Raw genomic sequence first — 13,455 nt, 5'->3', positions numbered from 1 at the left:
TCAAGTCCCGCACTCAAAAAAATGTTTGGCCTCCAAACAAATTTTCAACCCCTTTTTCACCACCTCGGGGGATGAATTATCAAAATCTCTGAAATTAGTTTTCTTCTCTTTTAATAAAATACATTTTTACAAAGTTTCAAGTTTGTAGCTTTAAATAAAATTTGAACCCTATACAAACTTTCAACCCCCTGTTTTAACCCTGTTAGGGGATTAATTTTACAAAACGCTAAAATAACTTTTCCTGTCTTCTAATAATATCCCCAAATAGAAAGATTCAAGTCGAGCGTTCGAAAAAATGTTTGATATCCATACAAACTTCCAACCCCTTTTTCACCACCTTAGGGGATGAATTTTCAAAAACGCTAAAATTAGTTTTCTTGTATCTTAATTTAATACCTTTTTGCAAAGTTTCAAGTTCCTAGCTTAAAATAAAATTTGCACCCTAAGACGAACTTTCATCCTCTTTTTATCCCCCTTAGGGGTTGAATTTCCAAAAAATAGCAATTACTTTCTTGTAATCGGCTATTATGCCTTTCTAAGAAGTTTCAAAGCATTTGTAATGGATTAAAACTTTCAACCCCTTTTTAATCCTGTTGGGGGATGAATTTTACAAAACGCTGAAATTATTTTTCCTGTATTTTAATAATATCCCGAAATACAAAGATTCAAGTCCCGCGTTCGAAAAAATGTTTGATATCCATACAAACTTTCAACCCCCTTTTTACCACCTTAGGGGATGATAATTCAAAAACGCTGAAATTTAGTTTTCTTGTATTTTAATAACATATATTTTTACGAAGTTTCAAGTTCCTAACTTAAAATAAAATTTGAACTCCATACAATCTTTCATCCCCCTTTTAACCCTGTTAGGGGATGAATTTTACAAAACGCTGAAATAACTTTTCCTGTCTTCTAATAATATCCCCAAATACAAAGATTCAAGTCCCGTACTCTCAAAAATATTTGATCTCCGTACAAACTTTCAACCCCGTTTTTACCACCTCGGGGGAAGAAGTTTTAAAAACGCTGAAATTAGTTTTCTTGTTTTTTTAATTAATTATCTTTTTACGAAGTTTTAAGGTCCTAGCTTAAAATAAAATTTGCACCCCAGGACAAAGTTTCATCTCCTTTTTTACCCCCTTAGGGGTTGAATTACCTAAAACGTCGCAATTCCTGTTTTTTGTCATCGGCTATTATGTCTTTCTAAGAAGTTTCAAAGCATTTTTAATGGATTCAAACTTTCAACCCCTTTTTAACCCTGTTAGGGGATGAATTTTCAAAAACGCTGAAATTACTTTTCCCATCTTATAATAATATCCCCATATACAAAGTTTCAAGTCCAACACTCACAAAAATATTTGATCTCCATACAAACTTTCAACCCCTTTTTCACCACCTTGGGGGATGAATTTTCAAAAACGCTGAAATTACTTTTCCCGTCTTATAATAATATCCCCATATACAAAGTTTCAAGTCCAACACTCACAAAAATATTTGATCTCCATACAAACTTTCAACCCCTTTTTCACCACCTTGGGGGATGAATTTTCGAAAACGCAGAAATTAGTTTTCTTGTTTTTTAATTTAATACCTTTTTACGAAGTTTCAAGGTCCTAGCTTAAAATAAAATTTGCACCCCAGGACAAAGTTTCATCCCCTTTTTTACCCCCTTAGGGGTTGTATTACCTAAAACGTCGCAATTCCTTTTTTTTTGTCATCGGCTATTATGTCTTTCTAAGAAGTTTCAAAGCATTTGTAATGGGTTCAAACTTTCAACCCCTTTTTAACCCTGTTAGGGGATGAATTTTCAAAAACGCTGAAATTACTTTTCCCGTCTTATAATAATATCCCCATGTACAAAGTTTCAAGTCCAACACTCACAAAAATATTTGATCTCCATACAAACTTTCAACCCCTTTTTCACCACCTTGGGGGATGAATTTTCGAAAACGCAGAAATTAGTTTTCTTGTTTTTTAATATAGTACATTTTTACAATGTTTCAAATTCCTAGCTTAAAATAAAACTTGCACCCCATACAACCTTTCATCCCCTTTTTAACCCCCTTAGGGGTTGAATTTCTCAAAATCGCTTCTTAGCTCTTATACATTTTATAAATGCAACCTAGTGTCCAAATTTCAACTTTCTAGCGTTTGTAGTTTCGGCTCTGCGTTGATGAGTCAGTCAGTCAGTCAGTCAGTCAGTCAGTCAATCAGTCAGGACACGTGCATTTATATATATAGATTATATTTCGTCTAATTTATTTACTTGAGGAATATTCCAAACAAAAAATGTATTTACGTTGATATCAAATCAACCTTAATTTTATTTTATTTCATTTATCAATATGTTTAGTTTTTTGATTACTTTTAGAAGTAACATACCTATATATGTGTGTACAAATTGTACATATCAAATTAGAGCAATCGGTAAGAGTAATCATGACACTGATTGAGCACTGTAATCAAATGTCAGTCGACATGAATAAATTAGTGCCCGCGTTATTATGACTTCCCGTGATTACCTAGTTGATTTACTTCAGCAACCTAGTTATAGATTAACTAAGTATATAGTGAGTAAGACTTTAGAGACATTAGTTTCTCGAGCCGTTATCATCATGTATATGATCTAAAGGATGTGGCGGTAAACAAGGTGTCCCGTTAAGCGACGGTTTAACGAAGATGGCTGAGCTCAGAGTCAGAGTAGCACATAAGTTAACAAAATCAACCCCATTGCCCATTTTAGTCCACGTTAATAAGAACCGTTAATTTGGTTGTTATCTCTACGAATAACCATAAAAATGAGAAATGACAGTATCTTTTGAAACTGTACTACCCGATAGCGAGCTGACAGAGCAACAGCCGATTTCGATTTAACGACACTTTCTGGGACACCTAGGAACCTAGCAAAGTGATAATCGTTTAAAAAAAACCGTTTATTAAACTTAAATAATATATATAGCAAATATCACGTGACTTTTCGTTCACATCTGTCATTCCAATACATTTTGTGTTGTGGTGGATATAGCTGAGTACGGGAAGCCATAAATCACGGTTAGTAACGGACGATAAATGACTTACCAGTAGTATTGCTAAAGCGTCCTGCACTCCTCAGATATGTGAACAGCTCTCCACCAGAAACGTAGTCGAACAGCATGTAAATACACGAGTCATCGTGCGTCCACCACCGTCTGCAATAAAACAAAATAATAATATATTTCCGGACTATGATGATATTTGTATATGACGATTTAAAATTGCTTTTTGTTAGTCCTCTACTTGAATAAAGAATATTTTGACTTTTTTAGACTTTTAAGTTATAATATTTTTAAAGAGTCTTTTTGCTAGAGAAAGTCGGAAACTAATATATATTCTAATTTTACGCATCATCTTACAATTATGGGCCCATTTAGTGTATATCTCTATGTATTTAACTAAAGGGACCTTTCTGTAGTTATGGATACTGTACTCGGTACAGTAGCTCAGAATAGAGCGTTCAGACAGCCACCGTACGTGAGATATTGTGTCCAGCCCTATAACGCCCGATTTCTTATTTGAGTTCTTTAAAATAGAGCCAAAATGTCTACCTATTTAAAGCACCATATAATGTCCTTTGAACCGCTCTTGTTTATTAACGAAATCAATGTACGCAGTTGCATGATAATAGATCACTGCACGTAAAGTCAAATAAAAGTGTGTCCGATAAGTTGCCAGACCGCAATCAGCAAGGCATGCGATTGAAATGTGACGGCACGGCAAACAGTTGGCTCAGGCTCGGCGCTTCAAACTCACAATCCTATCATCATTAGGCCTAGGCCTCATAAATAATAGTCAACTTAGTTGTATGTTTAAATATTGTTGTTGTAGATTTTATTTTTAATGAAACTACTGCTACAAGAAAAGGTGATTTGACTTTATTACTAGGTATTAAGGCTACTTACAACAAGATAACACGAAAGCCGGTAATCATCTCGCGTAACTTTATATCTATGTTTAAACGACTGTGTAATCATTAATCTTATCATTATTTCTATTAAAAAACCTGGGGGTTGGAATTATTTTGTAGGTACATTTTGCTCTTTTTATTCTAATTTATTACTTTTTTATCTTCACATTTATTTCAACACTTGCTACTGCATACCTATTTATAACGTGCTTTATAAGGCGAAATATATATTATCTTGTCTGGTTCCTCGCCTAAGATCCATCCCAGTAAGACACGTGGCACGTAGTGATTTATTTTATGGCAGCTATTCCATATTGCACTTTAATTACAAGTACCAGAACAATAACAATTTTTTTGGTAAAATTATGAATACATAAATAATCTTAACATTTGGTCATGGTGTGAGAAAATGCATCACATGAATATGAAAATATCATAACATTTTCTATTTCACGCAACTCCATGTGCGTGAAAGAACCATGAAAATCCGATCATATTGTATCATGATACGCAAGTAGGTACGTATATCCTTCGTCCAGCCGTTTGCTGTGGTATGGTTAGGTTGCATGTAAAAAAATGCAAGTCTCGCAATGCACTCGTTCTACCAAAAGTTTTGAGATGTAAGTAATATAAAACTAAGTCTGTTAATTTATTTACTACTGTCCTATTTAACTTTCCATAGAACACAACTATCATAAATAAAAATAATGACTTAGAATTATTTAGAGACACCTCTTAACAATATAATTGAGTTTATTTGACAGTGACTTATGTAGAATCTAACCGAACTCAAGTTCAATAACTATAACCTACTATTAAAGCCTTACATTCTCAGTTATTTTTAAATATAGGAATTTTTTTTGTACACAAATTGCCTTATTTAAAATTTCATAAGGATAAAACCAGCCTTACTTTTAAATTATAACTGATTTACCATGTTAACAAGCTCATAAAGGGAACCGCCGGACACGACATGAAAACGTTAAACTAAATATAATGGTCTGTAGATAGAAGCCGGTGAACACATTAAACGAAGACGTAAATATCCCATGACACGGTTTAATTTTTTGACAACCTACACAAGCGGTACTTTTATTGGAGTAACGAGCGACCTGAGAGGTAATGCTGCCAGCTGTTGGGAACTTTGCCACATGAGTTGCACTGTTGCAGCAACTTAAAATCTGATAAAAACAAATGAAAGAGCACTTACAAATTGACTATGAATGGATGGTTGATCTCCGCGAGGATGCTCTTCTCGTTCATGACATGGTCCACTTGCTTCAAGCGAATGACGTCTGCCATGGACAGGATTTTCATAGCCAAGTACTCGTCCGCGGCCTTGTCGCGACACAAACAGACCCGTCCGAATGTACCAGTGCCTGTAAAAAACAATGCTGATTGTTTAAGTTATTCATTTCATGGACTATAAAACTAACGAACCACTTAATGAAAGCGATTTATTTCTGATCTAAGTAAGAGTGATTTTCGGCCTTATATTGTATCTCAAAATAAAAATAAAGAAAAGCAATTCCAGGATTTCCAAACCGCTTGAGTAGCAATTAAACAATTGATGATAGGTTTCGGATCGTATCGGTGGGTACGTAAACGTAGCAATAAATTGTATCTACAACAAGTTCAGAGGAAGGAGATACGCGGCTTTTCTTTACCTATCAATATAGCGTGAGTCACGGCGGTATTCTTAGACATCTGATAAGTTTACTCTTGTTTAGCAACACGGTGTATTTCAGTTTTGTTCCATTTATATGCAAATGCTATTTGAAACTAAAATGAACAGTTTAATATTCACGGTCAGAGTGATTAATCTGGATAATTGGGTGCTTTCCCTGTACAGAATCTCTATCCGTATATAGACCGAATAGATTACGGTTAAAAAAATAACTAACATCGTTAAATAGTGTATCTTATTTACAAAATCACCAGATGTTAAAATCATTTTGACCTTTACAATTGCTGGAACAAATGAGCTTAATCAAATTAACGATGTAGAGGGTATTAGCTGTAAAGACGAAGCCAGTCAACACCTAGGTATGCAGTTTCTTAATTTTAGCCCAGAGGTTTATTTTAGTAATTTTTGTACAGTAACCTAATTATAATCTAGGAGTAGGCGACGGTCCGTTCAATGAACTTCAGTCGCTATTAGCGAACTAGTGATCCAGTTACAAATGAGGTTACAACTCACTTTCATGTCCAATTTATTTAAACTTTTGATTGTTCAAATGGTTACGCTAATACTTGACGATGTTATCGACAAATAGGTAGATAATTAAATGGTTTATTTATTACCTACAACTCACTTATTTGATTTTTTATGTAAATGTGTTATTTTATTTTATCGGTACGAATCAAAACTATATTGCTTACGCGTGTTTATACTTGACAATAACATGAAGACTTAACGAATATATAAATTTTGTTGCCAGATACACAGTATCAAACCCGAAGGTCGGCTAACCCAATATCGTCGGTATTCTTAACCCAGTGTAAATTTTGCGTAACACTTGTTAATTCGAGATCCCGTGACGCGAGTGTGTCGTAAGATTCCATATTACTAGCTATAGATACACTCCCCTTCACAGAATGCTAACCTCAGACAAACCAGCATAAATTGGACCTCAACATCCGTAACAGCTATGCGTAATCGAGATTACACCTATACAGCTTCTAGCTTCTCCTCGGATAGGCTAGTAAACGATGAGAATGATTGCGTCCTATTCGATAGCCCTTGCGCAAACCATTCGCTTTACACCTGAACCGCTAACAAATGGATATGTTTAATCTCCTTGCCCTATTTTTCGTTTTTAGAAAAGAAAAATATACTAAAACATAACGTAGACATTCAGTAAAGTTGAGCAGACCTCAACACGCATTTGGGTTTGGATTCATCTACCATCTACTTAATTGTTACCAATTTTAGCATTTGAGACTTAACATCTTGACGACTGAGTTTCTAAATTTGCCAGCTTACCTAAATTTAACTCTGTCAAATTGACAAAGAGTCAAAATTTCAGTTTGGTTTACATATGTATGGCAGGACGCCAACCGTCAACAGGTTAAATAAGATTCTGGGTTTTGGGATTCACATTTGCCTTTGCACGTGACGTGACACTCTCTACCGCAGTCTAGTGGCAATCGCAGGGACTGAAGATATCCATTTGGCTATTACACGTACAGTTCATCGTCCGGTCTCGACCCACCGTTTCGGTATAACGTTAAATGTATTATAGTCTTAAGTCTGTCTGGCTAGCCCAGTAACTAAACAAAATTAACGCTAGCCAAATAATAAGTGAAGTAGAAAAAAATATCTAAATGCGAGGCAATATCTTATGAGGAAGGATGGCTCTATATACCACACAAAGGTTTCAACGAAAACATTGATGAACAATCAGCAGGTTTCTATTATTTCTGATCCTGACAAGATTGATGAGAACCAACCGATAAAAAAATGTTATTCAAAAAACCCAGCCAGATAGTTTCTCGTACTTATTTTCATTTTATCTTTTATCTAAAAGTATTCAAGTAGCTACGTGATACAATACTAAAGCAAATTATAAAATAAAGATTTTCTTTTGAGGTATTTTTGATGTTTTCGAAATAAACTAGTATTCAATTTCTCGGGAATATGAGTACGTCTTCAGAAAATTAACTAAGTAAGTCAAATTATTTATGAACAGACTTAAATGCACCACATATCGATAAATAAACGACCAAGACCAACACTGTTTCAAGTGTATTTTCAACTCCTGAGTCTTTACAACAATGCCCCAATTTACCAGTACTTAAATAAATCCTTCATCCAGCCTAGCCAAATTAAAAAAAACCGGCCAAGTGCGAGTCGGACTCGCGCACGGAGGGTTCCGCACCATCAACAAAAAATAGAGCAAAACAAGCAAAAACACGGTCACCCATCCAAGTACTGACCCCGCCCGACGTTGCTTAACTTCGGTCAAAAATCACGTTTGTTGTATGGGAGCCCCACTTAAATCTTTATTTTATTCTGTTTTTAGTATTTGTTGTTATAGCGGCAACAGAAATACATCATCTGTGAAAATTTCAACTGTCTAGCTGTCACGGTTCGTGAGATACAGCCTGGTGACAGACGGACGGACGGACGGACGGACAGCGGAGTCTTAGTAATAGGGTCCCGTTTTTACCCTTTGGGTACGGAACCCTAAAAAAAACTAAACTGTCACTTAAACCGTATTGTCTTTCTAAAATTCTCCTTGTAAAACGAATCAAGTTCAAAGTAGGCGTGTAAGATACGTAACATCATCAGATGAAATAACGTTTGTTAGGTACTTTTTATCACAATATACCTACCGACATGACAATCGCCTTACACATTGACATTGAATACTTTCATCACAAGTTAGTCATTTTTATCTTTGCAATGATCATTTGATTAAGCTGGCACATTTGTAAAGATCTGTTTCTTAATACCAAACAATTTCTCAATCCAACCCACCCGAGCTCTTAGTCAAAGTAAAAAATGACAACTCCCGTATTGTCAATTGTAATTCGGTCTTTAAAAATGTTCTTGTATTCAAAAAGTACCTAACTAAACTAATCAGGAGCCCGGTTCTAATTTTAATTTCTTGTTCTGAAACTGATATACATTTGTAAGGGCTGCTGAACTAATTTCGAAACATTTAGGAGCCGAGTAGGTAACTGTCTAACGCGGAGGACGTTTTTACCATATTTCCTAAGGGTACTAAGGGCGCGGAAATTCGTACACGATTTTAGTTACATTGCGGACTATTGCGGGTACATCAATTCAGCCGACCGATCAAACGACGCAATGTCTAAATGAGCCCTAAACCTAAAAAGTCAGAAAATATAACCTGCTCTGCAGCTGTCGTATTTATTCACTATTTATTATTAGTGCCGCCTGAAATCCGTGACCTTAATTACGCATCATCTATTTTATTCTATTTGCTACGCAGTGTTTGCAATAAGTCCCAGATCTAAGTATCCTACTTACTGCTTTTACAGTTAGCAATATGAAGCTCATCCCGTCGGGTGATATCTATCTAATACCTTTAAACGAGCAATTCTTGTTTATTTATTTATATATATATATATATTTCGGGGATCTCGGAAACGGCCCTAACGATTTCGATAAAATTTGGTATATAGGGGTTTTCGGGGGCGAAAAATCGATCTAGCTAGGTCTTATCTCTGAGAAAACACGCATTTCCGAGTTATTATATGTTTTCCGAGCGAAGCTCGGTCACCCAGATATTATTCATCTCAGTGAGTAGCATAATTGGCTTTACAGCTGTATAAGGCTGTTTGCGAAGCAGTGGCGGATTTCCGTTTTGGAAATACATACAAATCTATACAAAGTGACCCCTTTTATACTGCTCTCATAAATGCAGCAACATATTTAGATCCAGTGTTGATCAGCACTTAAACCTTACCTACGGATTACGGAGCCGGTTGACAAAAAAAAATGGAATATACGTAACCAAGAAATTTTCCATCATTAGTTGTCCCATGTCAACAAATAATTAACATGTGAGACTTTTGGGCACGGTGGGAGTGTCGGCGAGACGACCCCGTGGGTTGCCGGACCACTTTCACTGAGCACTCATAACGGCGCAGCGCGGGCGCCGAAGACACGCTTCGAGAAGCGTTCACAGTGATTTACGTCACTCTACTCAGATTACGTACGCGTCGGAGCCCATAAGCCTTTTGACAATGAGGCGGAAGATTCGACCGTGAAGTATGAACAAGATACACAACGAGCATGACGTGCTATCTGTAGCTAGTCTATATAGCCCAGTCTTAATTGCTACAACGGGTAATTCGTTTACTCTTAAAATAAACGAACATACATAAACAGCACATTTTTATGATCATTAAAGATCAAAACTGTACACCGCCGTGTGTGATTATGCGTTTCAAAACAAACAATATTTCCACGTATGACGTGTAGGTTTACTTACAATATGAAAATGTTTTGCCTATGACTCCTATGAGTATACCTGCTCGCATTGCATTAACTGAGTCGGTATTGATGTTTGTTGCTTGTTGCTATGACCACTAATTTGTAGAGGATATTATGATATGTATGTACGGAATACTATGTGTTTTTTGTTTAAGTATAAGATAAATAAATCAAAGAGCAATGTCTGATGACCTTCATGTTACAATGATGGCATCTAGTTAATAAGAACACTATTGATGAGTATCATGAGTGTGCATATATTTTAATATGTTACGTATGGAAGTAAGTGTAGGTAGGTATATAAAATTGAATTAAATAAAGTGCACATTTGCAATGCCAATCAAACAATTAACTATTTTGTTAGAATAAAGTTGTTATACAGTCTATTGATTTAACAAGGCGATCGCACCGGCCCAATGCCTACAAGGGGCAAGGCCACTCAATCAACTTTTTTGTTCTTTGTCTCCAATGAACAATGAACCGCCACGCCCCCGGTGCACCCGTCGTGGTAACAAGACGCCAACGGCATGTGACACTTATTAAATATGATGAAAACATGAATTACCTGCCATATTTTACATAAGTACAGTGTTTTGTCTTATTATTGCCGTCTTACTAACGCAAATCAGTAGCCACTGACGCAAATGTCTCACATCCCCGCGTTACAGCATCAACCGATACTCTGCCAAGGATAGTTAAATAAACAGTAACAAAAATCTATTGTCTATTTTTAATAACCATTTTGTTTGATAATGCATCACCATACATTATTAATTGATTACTAAACCAAATGTTCTTATTCATTGCCTCCCGCATTCGACATGGTTATAAAAAAAAAGCGGTCAAGTGCGAGTCGGACTCGCCCATGAAGGGTTCCGTATTTAGGGGATTTATGACGTATTAAAAAAAACTACTCACTAGATCTCGTTCAAACCAATTTTCGGTGGAAGTTTGCATGGTAATGTACATCATATATTTTTTTTTAGTTTTATCATTCTCTTATTTTAGAAGTTACAGGGGGGGTCACATTTTACCACTTTGGAACTATCTCTCGCGCAAACTATTCAGTTTAGAAAAAAATGATATTAGAAACCTCAATATCATTTTTGAAGACCTATCCATAGATACCCCACACGTATGGGTTTGATGAAAAAAATATTTTGAGTTTCAGTTCTAAGTATAGGGAACCCCGAAAATTTATTGTTTTTTTTTTCTATTTTTGTATGAAAATCTTAATGCGGTTCACATAATACATCTACTTACCAAGTTTCAACAGTATAGTTCTTATAGTTTCGGAAAAAAGCGGCTATGACATACGGACGGACAGACAGACAGACAGACAGACATGACGAATCCATAAGGGTTCCGTTTTTTGCCATTTGGCTACGGAACCCTAAAAATACGTCATTTTCATCAACGCCTCACTAAGCTCTATTAAACATGCTATACAGGCTAGGTATAAGTATTTTTCAAACTGGAAGGGTACGATGATATACTCCAACGACTAGAGCAAAGCTCTAAGTTATGATGATGATAAGTTGATGACGATGATAAATGTCATCTCCATACAATTTAGGTATAACCTAAAAATGCCAAATGGGACAAAATTGTGTTGAATTAACATCTATCATCGTACGCTTCCAGATTGAAAAAGACTATGTACATATAATGCAACTGCATATCCCAAGATAAGAAGGTAATAATTATGAACTACAGTGTAATCTAATATTTTTTTCAACCATTTTATCTATGAATAGATGCTGAATAAATCAAGAAGTGAAGTAATTTATAAAGAACGAATTCAACGAAGCCATAAACAAAATTCTTTCCAGTTGTTGACGTATGTACGCAACTGCTTCTGTCTACTAGACAAAACGTATTTACCTAACCACGCTTGACAAGTGTCATTTATTAAAAAGCTTTTATTTTAACGCATTAATCGTTGGTCAGTCTATGACCACGCCCACTATGGCCATCTTCCGGCGGCACGGCGTATGAAAAAAATATCGTTCGGTACTGTACATATTATATATATATATTTATATAACTATATATATTTATATAACTATATATATTTTATAACTCGGAGCCTGTTTCACTTACAGTTAGAATTATATCAAAGGATGGTACCCTCAGAATGCGAGGCAGTAGGAATTGGGTTCCATGTTATCTTTATCTATGACATGCTACATGTACAATCTATTAAGTTTTAGGTTCATTTTATGATAAGAGTACCTACCTATATATATATATCGCAGCCAACTGGTTAAATTAACCAGCTGAAGAATAACCAGCCAAGTCATTGATCGCAACGTTTAACCAGATGGCTGAACGTCGTGTAGTGTAGTCATTTAGTTAATTTGGACAATGATGAATTTGACATTCAGTTAGGTTAGTATTACATATATTGTTAATTAATTTATTATATTTTATTTCATTATTCTTTTATAGGTTACATTTAAATCACTTAGTTGAGTGAACAAGTCGTTTTCAAAGAGCTGACTTACAATAGATACACCAAGTTGTTAAACGTTGAGTGATTTTCTATCGGCCTAACTAAATCAGATGGCTGCGACATATACATTTTAATACATTAATAAAAGGCAGTAGGTACCACAGTTCGTTTTTTTTAGCATTAGAAATAAGGTAAACAATCTTGACGTGTCTTTTTATTGAAAAACATGTTTTAAAAATAAATAATGGCAAATATGTAACAATTATGAATCTAATACGATCAATGATCATTTATATTCTTCTGCTTTCATAAATAACAGTTACTGATTTTTAAAAAGCGTTTTTCAATTAAAAGACATGTCAAGATCGCTTACCTTCTTTCTAATGCTAAAAAAACGAACTATACCTAAATAGTTATGTAGGCTGTACTTCATAATGTATGATTAGTTTATGACTACTGAGTGGAATTAAGTAATACTTAAACAAATATGCAGGTGTCGCCTTGCACTAACGGCAACATTACCGCATGCTGTCGGTATTATAGGTACGATAGTATTGTTGCTTCCGATTCTTCTTAGGGCGTGTTTACACCGGGTCAACAGTTGTACTTTGCACTCTACAGCGCACAATTTAAATGTATTTTTCTATAGCCTCTAAAAAAATTGACCATACTACTATAATAGAAGATGTACAGAGAGGAAATATAAAAGCTTAAAGTTAGATATCAAAATAGGTAGTCGACTTTCTTATGACCTACCCCTAACGGCAGGGCCTAACTTCTAGCAGTACCTTGCTCGGGCGTTAACGACCCCATTTTGGTCATGGACCAAGGCATTTCCGGACTGTAAAGTAGTCTCATACTTTACAAGTACCTTCCGAATCGTAGTTATCGTCATGGACAGGAAAATATACATTTGGAAGAAGTCCAATATGCCAATCCAGTACTTAAACACATAAAGAACTTTTGAAATCATTTAATTATACAAACATAATGTCAGCCGCTTTTGGATTTAAAGGGTTTTGAATTACATTGAGCGCTGCCACGAGAAACACAAGTAATTTTGTTTCAAGTATATCTTCATGCTTCACT

The 13,455-nt window shown here is 35.3% G+C and overlaps 1 protein-coding gene across 1 annotated transcript in view; it reads right to left on the bottom strand.

The window, feature by feature from the left end:
* The window catches only part of LOC134648087 (cAMP-dependent protein kinase catalytic subunit 3), a 46,123-nt gene that overhangs the window by 14,342 nt on the left and 18,326 nt on the right, over positions 1–13,455 (bottom strand). Inside the window, exons 2-3 of the mRNA XM_063502550.1 lie at positions 5,154–5,322; positions 3,079–3,188 (exon numbers count right to left, since the gene is read on the bottom strand). Of these exons, the coding sequence (XP_063358620.1) occupies positions 3,079–3,188; positions 5,154–5,322 (279 nt within the window). The remainder of the gene's footprint in view (positions 1–3,078; positions 3,189–5,153; positions 5,323–13,455) is intronic.

The sequence above is a fragment of the Cydia amplana genome, chromosome 5, assembly GCF_948474715.1.
Source record: "Cydia amplana chromosome 5, ilCydAmpl1.1, whole genome shotgun sequence".
Taxonomy (NCBI): Eukaryota; Metazoa; Arthropoda; class Insecta; order Lepidoptera; family Tortricidae; genus Cydia; species Cydia amplana.
The sequence above is the reverse complement of the archived record's forward strand: the minus strand, read 5'-3'. Positions and strand labels throughout refer to the sequence as shown.